A 19,974-nucleotide genomic window follows, 5' to 3' on the forward strand; every position below is an offset into this window, starting at 1 on the left:
TTGTTTGACTCCTGATCTTATTGGGAAGACTTTGAGTTTTTCCCCATTAGCTAGTAGCTTTTGATCAATTATATAATCACTTATTAGAATTTTGAAAAGTATGCATGTGGTATTGGGTATAGAACTGATAAAATAGCTAGTGGATATATGCTTTACTTTTCTTTTCATAGATTTAGCATAGGTATGGGAATATCTAAGTGGAGATATCCACCAGACATTTGGTCACATGGAACTGGAACTCTGGAAAGGACTACATATGTACATTTGGGAGTCATCATCACATTCATGGGAATTGTTGAGCTCAACAAGAGAGAAAATGTAAAAAGAGAAGAGAAGATAACCCAGGACAGAGCCTTATCATATATCTATATTTAGAGGATAGGAAATGGATGATAATCTTGCAGAAAGGATTAAGAAAGAGCTATCAGAAGAGAAGGAAGAGAACCAGGAAGGAGAAATGTCAAGAAAATCCAGAAAGAAAACAGCAGTCTGGATGACAGGTCCATAGGGTCAAATCACTGCAGTGTCAAGAAGGAAGAAGACTAAGGAAAGGTTATTTGATACATTATTAAGAATGATAAATTCTTCTTTATCAAAACAATAGTTTGGGTGCCCTCCTATGGTTGCATGGTGGCCATTATTTTGAGTGAAGACATCATTTTCCTGCAAGGTGACATAGTAAATCCCTCTTAACTAACTCTAAGGTCATTCATCTTCATGGCTGAATAGTTGAAAAATCACAGACCAATCAGGGAGAAAAAATGGTGGGATTGAAATCCAGATGTTAGGCAGAAGGTAGATGGCCTTTTCTAGAATCATAGATCTATAGCAAGAAGTGTCTATTTGAACTGGCTTATATATGCTATATCATAAGTCTCCATTTTATTATTAATAATAATTATTTTATTATAAATCTGTTTAAATGAAATTTGTTCTCATTGAAAAATGTGGATTTATGTATGGGATGGATATACTAAAAAATATCTAATAATCTTGGCCATTGCATTTTATCACTGTGGGTTGTGCCCCACAGCCTGGAAAACTCTGCCTGCTAAAAATTTGTGATAGCCCCCTTTTCTTCAATTTGTATGGTAGAAATTGTTTCTTAAACTGAAGTTTCAAGTTAGAAATCTTCTTAAACTGAAAGTACTGAGGAAAAAAGTTAAAAACTAGTCTTCTCAATTCACAATGAACACCAAGTAGTATCTAAAAGCAGAGGTTTGGCCAAAGTTTCCAGCTGCTTGTGTGGTCTGACAATATTGACTTGTAACTAGCTGTTACTGGAGACCTAAAGATGTATAGATTAAACATTTGGACATTTGTGCATATTTATAGATAGGGATAAGAATGATTTCCAATTTTTGCAGTTGTACACTAGAAGACCTGAAATATGGATTAAATATCAACAAGATAGGAATGCCAATAAGAAATAGCACATATTCTCCATCCCAAAAAAGGCACTTTTTATGCTCATTTTAATGACATAGATTACAAGCCCAAACTGCCCAGTTTCTTTGTATTTATATATTTTTTAATCCTGGTAGCCCTGATAATTTAATAATTTATCAAGACTTTTAAGAGTTTAATAACGACATAATCAGGTTCCCAGAACAGTACATAATAATGAAACCTGAAGGCAATAAACTGCACTCTGCACCAGAATTCTGGAAATGGCTAAAATATTCTTGCAGCTGCTCGGTTTGAATTTAATTGGATGTCTTCTGACATCCTTTAAGCTACTTGAGGACAGACAAGGGACAGTTTTCCCTGTTGTCTTTGTATCCCTAATACTTAGCACAGTGCCTGGCTTTGCTTGTTGAATGGAATCCTCAAACTCACTTCTTCTCCCTTGAAAGTTTAATTTCAGGGATTTGGGAGACTATTCACATTAATCAAGGAGTTCTTAAGATCAAGATCTTGGTGAACTGGGGTTTTTAAGTTTTTGCTTTTAAAAATTTTTTTTATAAATGCAAGTCAGCAGTTTCCCTTGTAATCAGATGTATTTTATTTAAAAACATTTTGAGAAGGTGGCTTCAGAAGATTACTACCACATTAAAAAGTGAGGACTCTCGCCCAAATGCAATTGATTTCATTTGTTTTGTTTCCAAGTTTTCAGGGAGGAGTCTTCTGGACATTTTATATTGCACCCAATATTACCCCGAAATGACCATTCTAACACTTTAATGGGCGCCACAGAAAGGGTGACGAAAGAGTACTGAGGAAGTGTTCACATCTCAGTCTCTCCCATGTACACTCTGAAACAGTTTCTGAGGAGGAAGCCACAGCATCTTATTCCCCTATTTCGTTCCAGGTTTCCCAAGACTTCAGGAACACCTGCCCCAGAAGTCAACATCTACCTCGTCCCTTAACCCCATCCTCCCCATCCCAGGTGGAGAGAGCGCTGAGTTCCACGCACTAGCTCCTGCAGAAGGAATCTCAGCACAGGGTAGGAAGATGAGAGTATTGGGATGAGGATGTAGGAGCCCAAGGATGGGGGTTGGGAGAAAAGTAGGCGTGCCCAGTCCTGCGCGCGCCGCCGCCGCCGCCGTCGCGTCACCAGCGTGCCGCACGTGTCCATGTTTACGTCCCTCGTGGAGCCGGACGACGTCAGCAGCAGAATGGTAACATTGTTGCGATGATGAGGCGGAGAGTTTAGAGACGCGTCCCGCTTTGGCTGGGGTGGGCGGGGGCTGGCCTTGGAGACTGGGGCTGACACACTGACCCGACCCTACAGATCTCCGGACGGCGTCCGCTTCTTGCCCTTCCCCACTGTTCGCTGAGGCGGGACTACGTGGGGCCCTCTGTTTCCCTGACGGGAAAGGAGCGGCGAGCAGCGGAGCGGTGGGCGGCGGCGGCCGGAGAGGAGCGAGTTGCCGCAGCGCTGGCGCTTGTAAACAGATCCTATCACACGTGACCATGTGAACTACCTGCTTGGGCGACGCGTATTGTCTTTCTCGGCGGCCGGAGCCGAGCAACCGCCGCCGCCGTCTCGCGCGCCACAAAGAGCGCGGCCAAGCCCCGGGGCCGCGAGCGCTTGTGCGCGAGACCGAGCGCGGGCGCGACCCGGACTCGCTCCCCCAGTCCTCCTCTTGCTCTAAGATGGCTGATGGTGGCCGGTGAGGGGGGCGGCCGGGGCCGGTGAGTTTCTCGGAGCAGGGCGGGGGAGAGGGAAAGGGGCAGCCGGGAGCCCCGGCCCCGCCGCGCCAAGGGGGAGACCCAGCCATGTCGTTCGCGGTAGAGGAGACGCTGGAATCGGATTGGGTGGCTGTTCGGCCGCACGTCTTCGAGGAACGGGAGAAGCACAAGTTCGTCTTCATCGTGGCCTGGAACGAAATCGAGGGCAAGTTTGCCATAACCTGTCACAACCGCACGGCCCAGCGCCAGAGGAGCGGCTCCCGGGAGCCGGCGGCCGTCCGAGGGTCAGCGGAGGCCGGACCCCCGCCGGACAGTCCGGGTCCAAGGAGCGCCGGCGGCAGCCCGACCTCAAGAGGCCGGGGGGAGCCGGCGGCTGGCCGGAGGAGCCCCAGCTTGCGGCGGAGCCCGGCCTGGGCTGAGGGCGGTGCGGCGCGAAGCGCGCACCCGCGGGGGGATGCCTTACTTAGGGGCCCCGCGGCTAAAGCTGGGGATCCGACGCGGGCCCAGGCCAGCCCGAGCAGGAAAGCCCTGGGTAAGCGGGACGCGGCGGCCCCGGGGGAGGCGCCCGGTCCGTCGTCTGTGCGGGTGGTGAGCGCGTCTGGCGGGGCTGCCGAGGAGATCGAGGTGTTGGAGCTGGTGAAGGAGGACGAGGCGGCGCCGACGCTCCTGGAGCTGCCTGAGCCCGAGCCGCCCGCGGAGTTGGACTCGCCCCCCGAGGAGTGCAGCTGGGCCGGACTCTTCTCCTTCCAGGACCTGCGCGCCGTCCACCAGCAGCTGTGCTCCGTGAACTCGCAGCTGGAGCCCTGCCTACCCCTCTTTCCAGAAGAGCCCTCCGGCATGTGGACTGTGCTGTTCGGAGGAGCCCCGGAAATGTCCGAGCAAGAGGTGGACAGCCTTTGCTACCAGCTCCAGGTCTACCTGGGTCATGCTTTGGACACCTGCGGCTGGAAAATTCTTTCCCAGGTTCTTTTCACTGAGACCGACGACCCGGAGGAGTATTACGAGAGCCTCAGTGAGCTGCGGCAGAAGGGCTACGAGGAGGTGCTGCAGCGGGCCAGGAGGCGCATTCAGGAGGTGAGACCGGGACTGGGATCGGGACTGGGGGGGGGGGGGGGGGAGGGAACGGGGCTGAAACAAACATGTAGGTCACTTTGTTGCAGAAGGTTTGAAAGCAGTTTTGCACTTTTGTATCTGGTGGGGAAAGTAGATTTGGTTGGAACGTTTAGAAATTCTTGGCTTAATACCTCCAAGAACTGACATTTTATAAGAGTTTGCAAAATGTTATTTATGAATTCTCATTCTTATCACATTGACCCTGTTAGGTGAATGTTATCCCCCATTTTATAGATTAGGAAACTGAGGCTTTTAGGGATTAAATGACTTGCTCAGGGTCAGGCAGCTAATAAAGGTTTGGGGAGTGGAAATTTGGTTTCCACTGAGCCATAATGCCCTGCAGAATTCTGGTCTCCGTGATGATTTGAAGAGTCCCAATGGAAAGAGACGTTGACTCTGGAATCGGAGGACCTGGCTTCTTGTCAGGGCCTCAGTTTCCCCATTGGTAAAATGATACCGCAAATACTTTACAGTTTTTAATTCTATCATCCTAAATGATAGCTTATAAAACTTGGTTTTCCTGACTTTTTGAAGCATCTTGGATAAATTTTTGGTCGACTTCTCAATTCCTGTGTATTAGAGACCCTTTAAGAGTTCTAGTCTCTGTTCTGACATTGTCTAACCATGTTACCTAGTTCATATCATTTAATTAATTAATAAGCATTTTCTCAGCACCGTTCTTTAAAGAGGGTGGTGTACCTTTCAAACCTTACCTTACAAATACATAAAAATGAGACTGAGCTGGGGGGAGGGGGACAAAGCAATATCTTCACATACCAGTTAATAGTATTTATGTACATATACATACACACAAAATAAACATGAAGCGCTAGGGAGAGATTTGTTAGCCACTTGGGGAATTGATCTCTTAAAGCATCTGGAATGTGAGCTGAACTGTGAAGGGAGCCAGGAGATTCTAGAGGTGGAGGTGAGGAGGCAGACTGTTTAAAGGCATTTAGGTGCATGATGGAATGTCATTAATCTCCTTGGGCCTCAGTTAATCTCAACTCTTGGGCTAAACATTCCCCAAAGAGTTTAGACAATGCTTTTTTTTGTTGAAACCCTTCCTTTTTGTCTTGGTAACTACTCTTAAGACTGAAGGGCTAGGGCTTGGCAAATGGGGTTAAGTTACTTGCCCAGGGTCACATAGTCAGGAAGTGCCAAAGACCAGATTTGATCCCAGCTTTCTATCCACTGTGCCACCTACCTGCCCCTAGACAGGATATTCCTTAAGATTTCCTCATCCTCTACCATTCTATATAGACTTCTAACTTGTATCAGAGGTGATGGTACTGCAGGATTGGCCTTGGCAGTTAAGACTGACAGACCTATATCCCACCCAAGAAGAATACAATTCTTGTTATTTTTATCCACTAGTAACATGCCAATGCTAGGACTTCCCTCAAGACAACAAAACTGACCACATACTTTCATTTTATTTTTAACTATTGTGTAGTAGTTTAGTTAAACTTCGTACATATCACACCAGATAATTTGACTGACCATATGGAAAAGAAGCAACAGATCCTATTTAATACATATATGCTTTAAAAGGTTTTATAAACCTCAAAACTTAAAATCTTTTCAGAGATTGTTAGGAACTCAGGTTTCAAATAGTCTTTTTTAGGTTGTTCTTCAATTTTAAAGAGATAAGTCATTGGGAAGGAATCTTATGTTCAAATTTAGTGTAAACATTTTTTAGTTTCAGAATTTTAGTGTAGATATTTGAAAGATTTTGTGTCTTGCCAGTAGTATATGTTAGAAATACATGGGGAAAAGTCTTAATGAATATATGTTCTAGACTGTAGAATGTGAAAATAATTCAACATCTATTGAGTTTACATAAAATGGAACTTTGATTTAAACTTTTAAATTATGAATTGTTTTTCCAATGGAAAATTAAGATAAATTCTCAAAAAGATTTTGTACTATTTAAATCTTTGCAGTTTACCTATATTAATTTTAGCTTTCAGATCATACAGCTTAAATAAAAAAGAACACCTTTGAATTTTCTTGTTTAGTTATTATTCCTAGAGGTTACTTTTTGATTATTGACAAATAGTACCTAATCTTGATATTAAGTCAAATAAGACTTTATGTTCTCAATAATGTACTTTTAAAATCTTTGCTAGAGTTAAAAAGTTTTAAGAAAATTTTCTCACTCATCTACATGTTTACAACATTGCCTGGGTCTGAGTGGAGCAGTTCCATGGAACTCTTTCCACCATCCTCTGTTATTAAAGGTGAGTCAGAATTATAAAGCAGTACTTTTTTGGTAGCTGAATCCCTTTGGATTGGGTCTAACACAGACCAGCATTATGCCAAATTTTGTGCTGGATCACAGACCCAGTATGTTTATAATGGAACTCTTGTGTCCTCTCATTTTGTGTTCTTTTTTGTCTTTGTTTTGTTTTGTTTTTTAGTTAGTGTTGATGTGGTAATTTTAACTGCAAGGTTTTTTGTTTGTTTTCATTATAGTTACTTTTTTCTTTCTCACATCCATATTTTTCATCAATTCTTTTCTAAACTTGCATTAGTTTCACTTCTATTTAAATGATGAAACTTGGCTCTGTATAATACATGAATGCTCCTTAATACAAAAAAGAATGTTAAGTTCTTATAGGAAGTAAATTTGGGTCAGAAATAAAGGTTGTCCTACATAGAGGAAGTTCAAAGATAAGTATGGGTTTTCTTTAGTTCTTTGGAGGAAAGGTGAAATCCAAAACAGTCAGTACATTTTCAGAAATGAAGTTTATATGCTGACTCAAAGCTTTACCTTTTTTTTTTCCTTCTGTGGGGATATTCAGTTTTTTATATTTTGAGATCCTTTCAGGGTTTTTGGTGCTGTGTAAAACATAGTCCAAACTAAATAAAAGGAAGATTCTATTTCTAAATTTGCCAGATATTAGGTATGTAAATAATATTTTGGAAAACAATTGTTTAATATTAAATGGAAAAACACATAATTAGCTCTTTCATCATTAGTTTTAACTAAAAATGTTCAATTCCCATAGAAGTCATCCATAGCCTCTCAGTTCTTTTGAGCCCATATTAGCTTGTTCCAGTGGGACCTTTTATTCTTAAACTTTTGATTCACATTTGTTGAACTTACTCTTGTACTTAACTTAAGTATGTTAAGTCATTTGCTCTTACACATACCAGGTAAACAAAAAAGTACAAGTTTAGATTAGCTTATTTTTGTTTTGTTTTTCCTATTAGGTCATAAGATCATAGATCTAAAACTGGAAGGAACCTCAGAAGCTGTCTTAGCCCAACCCCTTCATTTTACAGATGAGGAAACTGAGGTCTAGGAAGGTTAAGTGATTTGTCTATAGCCCCACCAGGCAGTGATCATCACTGGGGATTTGGATCTAGATCTTTTAGACTCTAATGCCCATTTTTTCCCCACTGGACCACTGTAATTTTAATTAAGCTTAATTATCCTTGAGGCAGTTGGAGAGCTGCTTGGAAGCCAGGAATGACTACCTGGGTTCAAGTTCCACCTCTGCCCTTGCTGGTTGTGTGACACTTGGGAGAAATAACAATCTCTCTTTGCTCTTGGCAATTGCAGAGAGAAAATGTCAGCCTGGATTGGTAAGAGTATGAGTTTCCTTGTTCCCTACCACTGAATCACAGATCCATTCCCTGTTCCTTAATATTAGTAAGAACTCGCTATTCTATAGCCTTTTAAGGTTTACAAAGTACAGTTCTCACTCCTCTGGAAAGTATAAATAGTGTAAATATTCCTATCTTCATTTTATAGTTGAGGAAACACAGCTGCCCAAGAGGTACTATCACTTGTACCAGGTCACTCAACTATTAAATGTCAGAGACTGAGACAGGAACTTATACCAGTTCTGACTTCCCAAGTTCAATGCTTGCTCTTTTAAAAAAAAAATTAATAGAATTTATTTCCAGGTATCTCAGCCCTTCTCTCCCTTCCCCACATCATAGAAGCAAACATATGATTATGTCTTTTGTGTGTCCATTTTCCAATTCATTCTCTGGAGGCGAACATTCACAAGTTAATTCTTCAAGTATTGAATCTGTAGCTGTAGATAATGTTCTTTTGGTTCCATTCATCTCATTCTTCATTAGTATCTCTTATAGCTCTTTCCAAGTTTTTTTAAAAAAGATTAATCTGCTCATTGCTTCTTTTCTTTTTTTTTTTCATTCTTACCTTTCTCCTTAGAATCATTACTATGTATTGGTTCCAAGGCAGAAGACTGGTAAGGGACTAAGCAATGGGAGTTAAGTGACTTGCCCAGGGTCACTCAGCTAAGAAGTGTCTTGAGGCCAGATTTGAACCCAAGACCTCTTGTCTCTAGGCCTGGCTCTCAGTTCACTGAACTACCCAGCTGCCCATTGTTTCATACAGTGAAATAGTATATCACACACATCCATATATCACAATTTGTTTAACCATTTAACCAGTTGATGGACATCCCCTCCATTTCCACTTCTTTGCCACCACAAAGAGATTTGCTGTAAATATTTTGGAAATGTAGGGTTTTTTCCTTTATTCTTGATCTCTTTGGGAAATAAACCCAGCAGTAGCAGGACATACACAGTTTTATAGCTGTCTGGGCATAATTCCAATTGCTCTCCAAAATGGCTGGATCAGTTCGTAGTTCCACCAATAGTCTATCAGTGTCCCCACTTTTCCGTATCCTCTTCAATGTTTGTTATTTTGCCCTTTTGCCATTTTAGCCATTCTGATGGGTACAAGATGCTATTTCAGAATTGTTTTGGTTTGCATTTCCCTAATCATTTGTGATTTAAAATATTTTTTCATATTCTTTACATGACTTTGATTTCTTCATCTGAAAACTGTCCATATCTTTTGCCCATTTATCAATTGGAAGATGACTCTTATTCCCATAAATTTGATAAAGTTCTCCATGTATTTTAGATAAGACCTCTTTCTGTAGGCTGTCTATGAAATTTTTCCCCCAGTTTTCTGCTTTCCTTTTAATCACTGCTCTTTCTTCTTCAAAAAGTTATGTTTTTCTTGGGCTTTTTTTATTCTTTGACCCTGCAATGTTCAATTTTGCCATTTTTTTAAGGATTGTGATTTGGACCACACCTTTTATTGTTTAAGATGTTCAGTAAATTGGTTGGAAGATTTTTAAAAATAGAATAGTCTTGTAAATGTAAATTCAAGACCAGTGGTCTTTCCATTATTTTATAACCCTTTTTTCTTCCCCCTCAAGTTTTTTTAGTACTACTGGACAATCCTGAGTACTTTTAGTATTAGTAAATTTAGGAGCTATTAAGTTATAAATACTTTAAAACATTTTAAAAATTTGAATTTGTATAAGCATCTTTTTATGCAAAATTTGTGTTATAAGAGCAGGTTAAGTGGAAAGTTGAGAATCTTTTTGTAATATGAATAATCACTTCAAAAGAATGTTTCATAAGTTTGGATTTTGGTATATCTAGTTTTTTTTAACTCGAGACATACTAATCAACATAGTAGTTTAATGATTTAGGGGTCCAAAAACTAAGACATCTAGGAATGTTGTGCCAGTATTAGTTGTGTGACTTTAACCTCCTCATGTCCTCATTTTTAAGATGAGGTTTTTGAATGAGAATTCTGTACCTCAACAGGAAGTTGGTTCAGTGAACAGAGCACTGGGATGAGAGCCTGGAGGACCAGAGTTGGTTTTTTTTTTAACTTTATTTAATTGATTAAGAAAAATTTTCTGTGGTTATATGATTCATGTTCTTTGCCTCCCCTTCTTCCACCACCCCCTCCCATAGCTAATGCTCAATTCCACTGTGTTTTACATGTGTCATTGATCAAGACCTATTTCCATATTATTGATGTTTGCACTAGGGGGATCATTTAGAGTCTACATCCCCAGTCATATCCCCAACAAACCATGTGACCAAGCAAATGTTGTTTTTTGTGTGTGTGTTTCTACTCCCACAGTTTTTTTTCTGGATGTGGATAGTGTTCTTTCTCTTAAGTCTCTCAGATTTGTCCTGGATCATTGCATTGCTAATAGAGAAGTCCATTCCGTTCGATTGTGCCTAGTGTATCTATCAGTCTCTGTGTACAATGTTCTCCTGGTTCTGCTCCTTTCGCTCTGCATCACTTCCTGGAGGTCTATCCAGTTTGCATGAATTCCTCCAGTTCATTATTACTTTCAGCACAATAGTATTCCATCACCAACACATACCATAATTTGTTAAACCATTTCCCAATTGAAGGGCATCCCCTCATTTTCCAATGTTTTTGTCACCACAAAGAGTGTGGCTAGAAATTTTTTGTACAATTCTATAAATATTTTTGTACAAACCTTTTTCCTTATTATCTCTTTGGTGTATAAACCGAACAATGGTATGGTTGGATCAAAGGGCAGGCAAAGACCTGAGTTCTAATATAACCAGATATTTCCTAGCTGTAGTAACCAAACTGGTCCCTGTTGGCCTCAGTTTCTTCAACTATAATATCGAGTTAAATACAACACTTATCTCTGAGGGTGGGTTTCATGTCAAGTGAGAGAATATTTGTGCTCATTAGTGTTGTTCCTTGCTTCATAAATGTTTGTTCTGTTTCTCTTCTCCTTTCCCCTTCCTAAGTACATTGTTAGCTCTAGGAGCATAGGCTTTTTGTATCCACAGTGCCTCAAACATACTTAGTAGATATAGTCAGTTTAAAAAAAATTGTTATATTCTCTGTCTTAAGTTTATAAAATTAAGATGGATGTATTGTAGTAGAGTGGAAAGAGCAACAAATCTAGGATCAAAGGGCCTGATTCTGATCCCAACTAGTTACCTTTGGTGAACTTGGGCAAGTTACTTAACTAACCTGGGCCTCATTTCTTTCATCTTTAAAATAAAAGAATTGTATTAGATGACTTGACCATCTCTTCCAACTCTAAATCTGTGCCTTGGTAGCAATTGACAAGTTGTGACTGATTGAGAATAATAGATTTTCTATTAGTTTAATTTGTAGTATCTGCCAGTAAGATAAATTGCATTTGAACTAATAATGAGCATTATAGGGAAAGCCTTCAATTTATTATAAGGTGAGTTTACCTTGAATTCTGTCTGAAAGCTTTTTCCAAATGAAAGTGCTTATGAGCTATACTGGTTGTTGAATAATATTTGAAAAAAATGGTATCACTAAAATAAATATTAAAACACTCATATCAAACTAATGTGTTGGGTATGGGCTCTAGAGACTACAGTCTCCAGTCACGCAGTCACACAGCGTGTTAGTGACAGAACCCAGAACCTAGAAATCCAGGTCTTTTGACTAAAAAAATCAACTCTTTTTGTACTATACATTAGTGTTTTCTTTTATCAATTCTAATACAGAAGAGTGGCAAAGGGCTTGCAATTGGGGTTAAATGACTTGCCCAACATCACTAGGAAATAACTGAGACCACATTTGAGCCCAGGTCCTCCCAACTCCAGGTCTGGCTCTATCCAATCTGCTATCCAGATTAAAAATTTTTATTTTATTTATCCAGGGTCTTGGACAGAATCTTAAAGTGTAATTATTTTTTTTTCTGAGAACTAATAGATTTTCATGTGTAAGATGAAATGTCTATGTCTGTGTACGTATATATATTTGAGGAGGTGTGTTATAATTTTCACAAGTAAGGTTTTGATTTCAAACTTTCTCAAAGTGCACAAGGCAACATGTGGTATAGATAATTTTTTAGACATGTCTTTTTTCTTCATTAATCAAGAATTAATAATAGAAAATTGACAACACATTAAGACAAAATATGTAATATTACATAGATTATCGCTTCTTTTCCAAACATTTTCAAGTGTGATTCAAATGTAATGAAAGTTTTTAAGTGTGATGACAGCACAAAAATGCAGATAGACCTGAATAAGGACAGAGAAAAAAGCTCCATTCAACATCAGAAGGATTGTGTGTGTGTGTGTGTGTGTGTGTGTGTGTGTGTGTGTGTGTGTGTGTACAGGAATTCTTCTGTTTTTATTTAAATTACCCCCAAATATTGTAATAATACCTTACATTTCTATAGTGCTCTAAGTGCTACTTCTATAAATATATTGATACTTCAGAACAGCCTTTCAGCTATGGGAAGTACAGATTTATTTTATTGAATATGAAACAGTCTCAGTCATATATTAGTACCAACTAGCAGAACTAGGATTCAGATGCAAGTCCTCTAAGCTCCCCATCCTACTATAATGCCTCTCTTTTGGCATTGCTACTCTATGCCTCTCACAATTGTATATCAAAATGCTGTGACAATTTTATAAAATAAACTAAAAGGATGAAATAACAGAGGTGTTAGTTTATAGAGAAAAGTTTTAAGTAGTGCAAAGTACAATATGCAAAGTTTCTTCTGACTTGGAGAATTCATGATTGAATTATATAACGTGGAAATTTAATCTTGATGAGCTAAGCTTAAATAAGTCTGGTTGCCAATTCACTGCTATTTGGTTAGAATTGGGAAAAGATACTGTTTTGAGTACCCAGTTCTATTTCATAGTCAGCAATAAGAACAGATTGAGGAATAGAGGTTGAGTTATTTTGTTTTCTGCATTTTGTACAGAGTTCTAGACTACTAAATAGTGGTAGTAGGGAGTGTCCAAGTCTCACTAGTCATCATGCTGCTAACATTTAAGGGAATCTGAACTTGAAGCTTAATAATCCTTTGCAGCTTAATTTCCTAAATGCAGAGGACATTAGAATAGTGATAATACTTGATTTATTTTTCATTCAGTCAAGTGCACCATAGGTCATTGATGGTGAACCTTTTAGAGACTGAGCCCTGCTCACCCCAGGTCACTTCCTTACCCCAGATGGGGTGGGAGAAAGAGAAGGGAATGGTTCTGATGCTCCACTCAGGAAAGGAAGTAAGCTCTTTGATTGGGCTGCTAGGCAGGGGCTGGGAGGCATGCAGGAGAGGGGGAAGGCAGTGGAATCCTTCTGCCTTTCTAGTAACTAACTCTGATGGGTATCTCGTGCCCAAAGAGAGGTCTCTGTGTCCCATCTTTGGCATGCATGCCAGATGTTCATCACGGCCCTAGGTGCTTGTGTTTATTCATTTTCATATTTAATATTATGGTTCACTCAATATTGGGCCAGTGCTGTTCCACCTTTGTCTACTATATATATCCATTGATAGCTTGAAAAGTGTGGACAAGGGTCTTTTTCCTAGGCATTATAGATGACAAGTGATTGCTTGACTATTACTTTTTTTCTTTAACTTCAAATAACTATCATCTGTTAAATTTAATTGTGGTTGGACTCTGAAAAAAAAATATATATATATATTTATATATAGTAGTAGTAGTCTCTTGGTAACCAAGGATGACGATTGTCTTTGTGTGCTTTCATCTATGATAGATGAGTGTGCACAAAGACACTTGTGCGTGAAGGAGATTTAAGCAGAAAAGTCGATGCACAGAGACAGTCCCACTCTCTCGGCGTTGGAAGCCTGGGTCCAGTGGCACGAAAAGTCGTTACACCTGGAGACTTCCTCAGCTGCATTGGATGGCTGTGTTGTCTTTTGTGCTCCAACACGCCCTAAACACTCCACAGTGCTTTGCTGCGTCGCCATCTCAGCCGTTGAACCTTCTTGTTGGTTTCTTCCACCTGTTCCGCTGAAACAGTCTTCACATGCTGGGTGAGCAAAGCCCTGGTTCACCAGGGGTCCACGACCCGATGGCTACTCTCACAAGGTTTAGCCGGCCTGTCGAAGCCGTTGCCCGGGGTGTGGCCGCTGCCGCATGCTAGCAGCTACTGGGAGCCACAAGTGAGAGCTGGGTGTCAGGTGGGGGTCAGAGGCTGGAGAGCTGCCCTAGAAGGGCATGACAAGCCCTCCATACCAGAGATAGTACCCCTCCCTGAACACCCCAATAAGAATATACATATTTAGGTGGTCACCAGGGATTTAATTTCTAAATCCCAAAATGAATTACTAAAGTAAATGGAACTTATGGTAGTTTATTTACAATATTTACAATAGAAGGAAGATATTAAGGAATATGAGGGAGAGAGAACTCTGGCTTCTTCTGATACCAGTTAGAATTTCTAAGCCCCAGCCAGGGGAAGAGAGTCTCAAGAAGTTGTGCCTTTCCTGGAGGCTTCATGCCTCCAGAAAGATGGGGTCACTAAGTCAGCTTTTCACTCACCTATAGTAACAGTCTAAAAGAAGTCTGGGTGTTGGTCTTCCAGTCGTTCCTCCGTCCTTTATTCCAACCCCCGGTAACTGGCTGTCTGAATGTCCTTCTTCCCTTCAGTTCCAAGTGACTGATCCCTTCACACTCCAAGCCCGGGGTGACTGACTCTCTCTCCAGTCTCTTTTTCCTCTTTAAAGAACTTTTTCTCTTGTGTCACCTCTAAATTTTCACAATCACAGCAGATGCTTTTCTCCAGGACTGCCCATTCTTTAGTTCTCACCTTCTTTGGTTAGATTTTATCTTTTTGGATTACTTAAATCCTCTTTTGTCAAGTTCATCTTTTGTAGTTACTTAACACCTTTTTGTAGTTAAAATCTAAAAATAGATTGTAGCTTACAATTTTATCTTCACTATAAAGGAAGAGCTAAGTACCTTCATTGTTACAATCAGGAGATAGCTAAATCCAGTCTTCACAGGTCCTATATCAGAGACCATTGTACTTATAGAAAAGCTAATTTGAATCCCAGCCTAGCTAATTGGGACATAAAGCTGTAAGTCAGATACTGCATTCCTTACATAGAATTAATAAAATAAAAGCTTTCTTTGGTTTCTCAGTGGGAAAAACAAACTTTATACCCACTTAGAAGTATTTTACAGTATTTAGTGTTTCCCTGAATTATTAAACTTGTCATTGCTTGAAACATTTTGTTTTTTTAAAACACCTGACTGGGAGAGCCAAGTGAGCTGATTTGAAAGTTATAATAACCTTTTTAACTTGTCATTTTAAAATATTCCAACTCATTTTAAAGCAGTAATCAGAATTAGAGGATTGTGTTGTGATCTTCTCTAAATCTGACCTTTTTTTTCTGCCTTACTGCTTTCATTATTCTCATGCCCTCTCCTAGAGTTTCCCAGTACTGAATCCCCCTTTTCTACTCTCCTCTTTCCATTTCAGATATTTTCCTAAAAAGCTTATTCCATTTTCTCTAGGTAGCCTTTCTTTTCCTTGTCTTGAAGAGGAAAAATGAGACCCTGCTTCTTTCCCGTAGAAGTACTATATAGACTGTGAGGTGTCTGTAGTTGCTATATATATATATATATATTTTTTTTTGGTAGTTTGAGAAGGACCTGTTATAAGGAATGAAAAAGAATAGAAAAAATTGAAAATGAGAGGAAAGCCTGCTTTTAAAAAAGCAATGTTATTTAAGTTTGAAAACTGCTTTAGAACAGATAACCTTCGTATAAACAAAAAATATATGACAATGACAGTGAAACCTTTTCATTTATTTGTTTGTTTGTTTGTTTTAAGCCTTTACCTTCTGTTTTAGAATCAGTACTGTGTGTTGGAAAGGCAGAAGAGTGGTAAGAGCTAGACAATATAGGTTAAGTGACTTGCTCAGGGTCACATAGCTGGGAAGTGTCTGAGATCAGATTTGAACCCAGGACTGGTTGTCTCTAGGGCTGGCTCTCAATCCACTAAGCTCCCCCCTGTGTAATCTTTTTAGAAGAGCATTCATTTTTGAAGATAATGCATTTTTTTAGCTTACTGGAACCAAAATTTAAAGTAAGATCCTTTCATTTCTTTTTGTGGGGATTAGGTTCTATGACTACATTTCTCATTATTTATATTTTCCAATTTTCCTGAATGTTGAGGCTGATTCCACAGTTCAAAGTACTTCTGCTTTTTTTGTTGTGGCAAATAGAAGCATTTAAGACAGATATATAATTTGCCTCAGTTTCCTGGATATGTGGGCCATGAAAAGGTAATTTTAGAGCTTGAAGGGGGAGGGGCCTCTTATATTATCCATCCAACTCTTCGACACAGATAAATAAGGAAACTATGAACCACAAAGAGGTCATACAATGAAGTACTGAGAAAGAACTAGTACTTAGAACTTGAATTTCCTTATTCTGGTCCATATTATATAATTTACACCTTAGAGCCTAGCCATAGCAGCTGTTTCAAGCCAGTGTCTAAAAAGACATAGCTAGTCAACTCCATATTTGTGTGTTTGGCCAATTTGGGGGCAATCTGTTAGCTATAATAGTCTGAAATTAATTCTATCACTATTTGGAGGATTTAACTTACATGTACCTTTGTGGTTTTCCTCTTTAGATAATCTGTATGAAATTAAGAAGAATTCCTTGTGTAGAGTTTTTTGATTACTTTTGTTTAAAATTGGGCAGTCTTTTCAACCTGAAATTACAGTACTGTGTGAATGACCTTTTCAGAGCCGTAGTTTCTTCAGGTGCCTCTTCCTCTAAATCATATGATTCTAGTTATTATAATTCCAAAATGATGAGATCTATGACTGTTCCCCTAGCATATGTTGATATTATGAAGAAATAACATAGTTTTTTTGAATGTGAGATTAAATGTAGTCTGTGACACAAAACTCATTCCTGATCTGCTTCTTAGATGCTGTTTGCAGCTTCTTTCATATTCCTGATGTTGGGGTTCAGGAAAAGGCAGATTCCCCTAAAACTTCACAGCTACTTTCAAGTGAGCTGCTATCACCCTTGCTACACCCAATGCAACAATCTTTCTACTTTTGAATTTCACCCCATCTCTTTTTATCAGCCCCTCTACTTGTTTGTTGAATCTGTTGCCCTCACTTTCAGTATTAAGTACCCAACTTTGTCGTCTTCATCTCAGGCTTTGCCCATAACAGCTTGACACCCTCTCTAACAAACTGGTATCCTAGTTCAACATTTCTTTCACAGTGTCATTACTTAAATCTTCACTATACCCCATTGTCTGAAGGCAGGTAAATGGCACAGTGGATAAAGTGTTTGGGCCAGGAGTGAGGTAGACAAATTTAAATTCAGCCTCAGACACTTAATAGCTCTGTGACCTATATAGCAACTTATCAGCTCTCTTTCTGCCTCAGTTTCCTTATCTCTAAAACAGAGATAACAGTATCTATTTCCCCAGCATCAATTTATGGAAATAATGAAGATAGTATTTATAAAGCACTTGCTAGCTAGGATGATGATAAACTCCTTTTTCTAATCATTAAGAGGCACACTGCCTTATTGGATATGAGGCTAGACCTCAAGTTAGAAAGTCTAAAATTCAAATTCTATCTCTGGTACTTAATAGGTTTGTGACCATCACTTAACCTTTCTAAGCCTCAGTTTATAAGGATGATGATAATACTTGTACTGCTTAACTTGTAGATATTCAGTTGAGATAATGCATGTAAAATGCTTTGCAAACTTTAAAGTGTTGTGTATTCCTTCCATCTCCACCTCATTTCCTTTATTTTTACCTTTTTTTACCTCATTCCCAATTTTTAATTGATGTCAAATTGCTAAAGAGTAAATTACGTGTGGATAATTACAGTTGATATTATGTGCATGTTCTAATTTTTATTTTATATTCTTCTCAATGATGAGAAAGTATAGAAACTTAATGTCATGATTTGTCACTCTTAGCAACAGGATTAAGTTAGGGATATGTGATTGGAGGTGTTGAAAGGATATTATCAATGTGTTAAGTACCTACCTTGAGGATATCAACATCAAAAATATAGATTATGAAATTAACAAAAAATTATTCCAAGGAATCCACAGGCTTTCCCAGACTGTGGCCATGTTCTATGACACAAAAAAAGGTTAAGTACATCTACTCTAGACTAATTTATTCAGTCATTTATTTGACTTTGGAATCATCTGGGACTATATATTTACAATTAGCATTAACCAAAAAGGCCATTTAATTCTTCTGTACCTTCTACAGTCTCTTATATTATAACATCCTAAAACAAAAATTAAAAGTTTTTAAAGAACCCCAGGTTTCACACAAAAGACATGTAGCTACTGTTGTTGGCATATTTATCAGTGCTGTGACTCAAAGAATGTAACTAAAATTGGAAAGGACCCTAGAACTCTTCTAGTTCATAAGATCATAGATCTAGAGCTGGAAGAGACCTCAGAAAACATAGTTCATCCCCTTTATTTTATATTTGAGGAAGCTGAGACCCAGGGAAAGTTAAGTGATTTGCCCTACAGTCACCTGAGTAGTAAATGCCAAAGTTGAACCTCTTACATTTTACAGGTTTATAAAATGTACAGATTTGTCCAGGCTAGTAAGTTACACAGTTAGAACTCAAACCCAGACCTTCAGATAACATTTCTATAGCATTCTGAGCTTCTTGCCTAACATGATTGAGTCACAGGAGAATTTGAACCCCACACTTTCTTCATTGTAGGTTCCTATCCAAATCTTCTGTTGTTTCCAAATGCCTCTGACTTATGATGGTAAGACTTACATTAATTACAATCTAGTTTTGTTGTGACTTAAAGCTTTTGAACCTTCACACATCACCGTACTTGCTTGAAATACTAAAATGACATTTGATATAGAAGGAGGCAGGTAGCATAGTGTCATGAAAAATAGTCTTGATAATAGATTCAGACAATTTGAGTTAAATACTGCCTCTGATAATAGTCCCTCTCTAATTTTGGGCAAGTCTTTCATTAATGAACAAGCATTTATTATGTGTCAGGCACTGTGCTAAGTGATATTTCCTGCCCTCAAGGTACTTGCATTCTCTCAAGGGCAATGGCATATACATCTATAAATAATATATAGAATAGATATGATATCTGTGAGGTGACTCAGAAGAGAGAGGAAGGCAGGATAGAGATCAGGAGATGCTTAATGTAGAAGGTAGTAGGTGGTACTGGAGCTGAGTCTTGAAGGGTCTTGGAAGGAATTCTACCAGGTGTAGGGTGAGGAGATTGGGAGGGAGTACATTCCTAGGACCAGTGCAAAAGCTGAGGAGGAGAAGAGAGATTGAATATCATATATAAGGAATATCAAAAGGACTATTATAACTAGATTAGGAAAAGGAGGAAATTTATGTACTGGAAAGGTAGATTAGGACCAATTTGAAAGGGTTTTATTTAAAAGCCAAATGGATTTCTTAAGTGAACTGTCTTAAGCTTCAATTCTATCTGTAAAATTGTGGGTTTCAACTTCAGTGGCCTATAAGAGGGGAGAAACTAAGTTCACAGTCAATAGAGAGCCAGGTCTGGAATTGGAGATCCTGGGTTCAATTATGGCCTCATACTTCTAGCTGTGTGACCCTAGACAAGTCACTTAACCCCGATTGCCTGATTCTTACCCCTCTTCTGCCTTGGAATTGATACTTAGTTTTGATTCTAAGACAGAAGGTAAGGGTTTAAAAAAATAAGTCTGAAGTATTTTAGCTTAGGTTATAGTTCTTTGACTTTCTCTTGCCTTTCAGAATGATAGTACACTTAATCTAATATTCTTACATTATTTGTCCAATAGATGATGCTACAACTTAGTTATAACTGAATATAAGTTCCACGAAAGCTGGAACTTTGTGTTAGATGTTCCCTTTTCTCCCAGTGCTTTGGATATATCAGGCCAACTGAAATATTAACTGAATTTGTTTTCTTTTGTTTTAATCTGTTTGCTTACTTAGGTATTTATCTTGTACTAATCATAATCAGTGCTTACTTAGTACAGTGCTTACTAAATGCTTATTGATTGATCTACTTCTTTGTGCCTTTTAAAATTCCTAGTCCTAGTATATCTGCCTCTCTCCTCTCTCCCAAACAATGTTCCAT

General features: G+C 39.1%; 1 protein-coding gene across 3 annotated transcripts in view; it reads left to right on the top strand.

Moving 5' to 3' along the window:
* Nucleotides 1–2,581: 2,581 nt before the first annotated feature.
* Nucleotides 2,582–19,974, top strand: part of JMY (junction mediating and regulatory protein, p53 cofactor) — a 120,371-nt gene continuing 102,978 nt past the window's right edge. For 2 of the 3 annotated variants that reach the window (XM_056824804.1, XM_056824803.1), the window contains exon 1: nucleotides 2,582–4,209. In XM_056824804.1, coding sequence (XP_056680782.1) covers nucleotides 3,223–4,209 — 987 coding nt within the window. In that variant the 5' untranslated portion in view covers nucleotides 2,582–3,222. The remainder of the gene's footprint in view (nucleotides 4,210–19,974) is intronic. The other variant, XM_056824805.1, reaches the window with a different exon arrangement.

The sequence above is a fragment of the Monodelphis domestica genome, chromosome 3 (genome assembly GCF_027887165.1).
Source record: "Monodelphis domestica isolate mMonDom1 chromosome 3, mMonDom1.pri, whole genome shotgun sequence".
In the NCBI taxonomy this organism is placed as follows: domain Eukaryota; kingdom Metazoa; phylum Chordata; class Mammalia; order Didelphimorphia; family Didelphidae; genus Monodelphis; species Monodelphis domestica.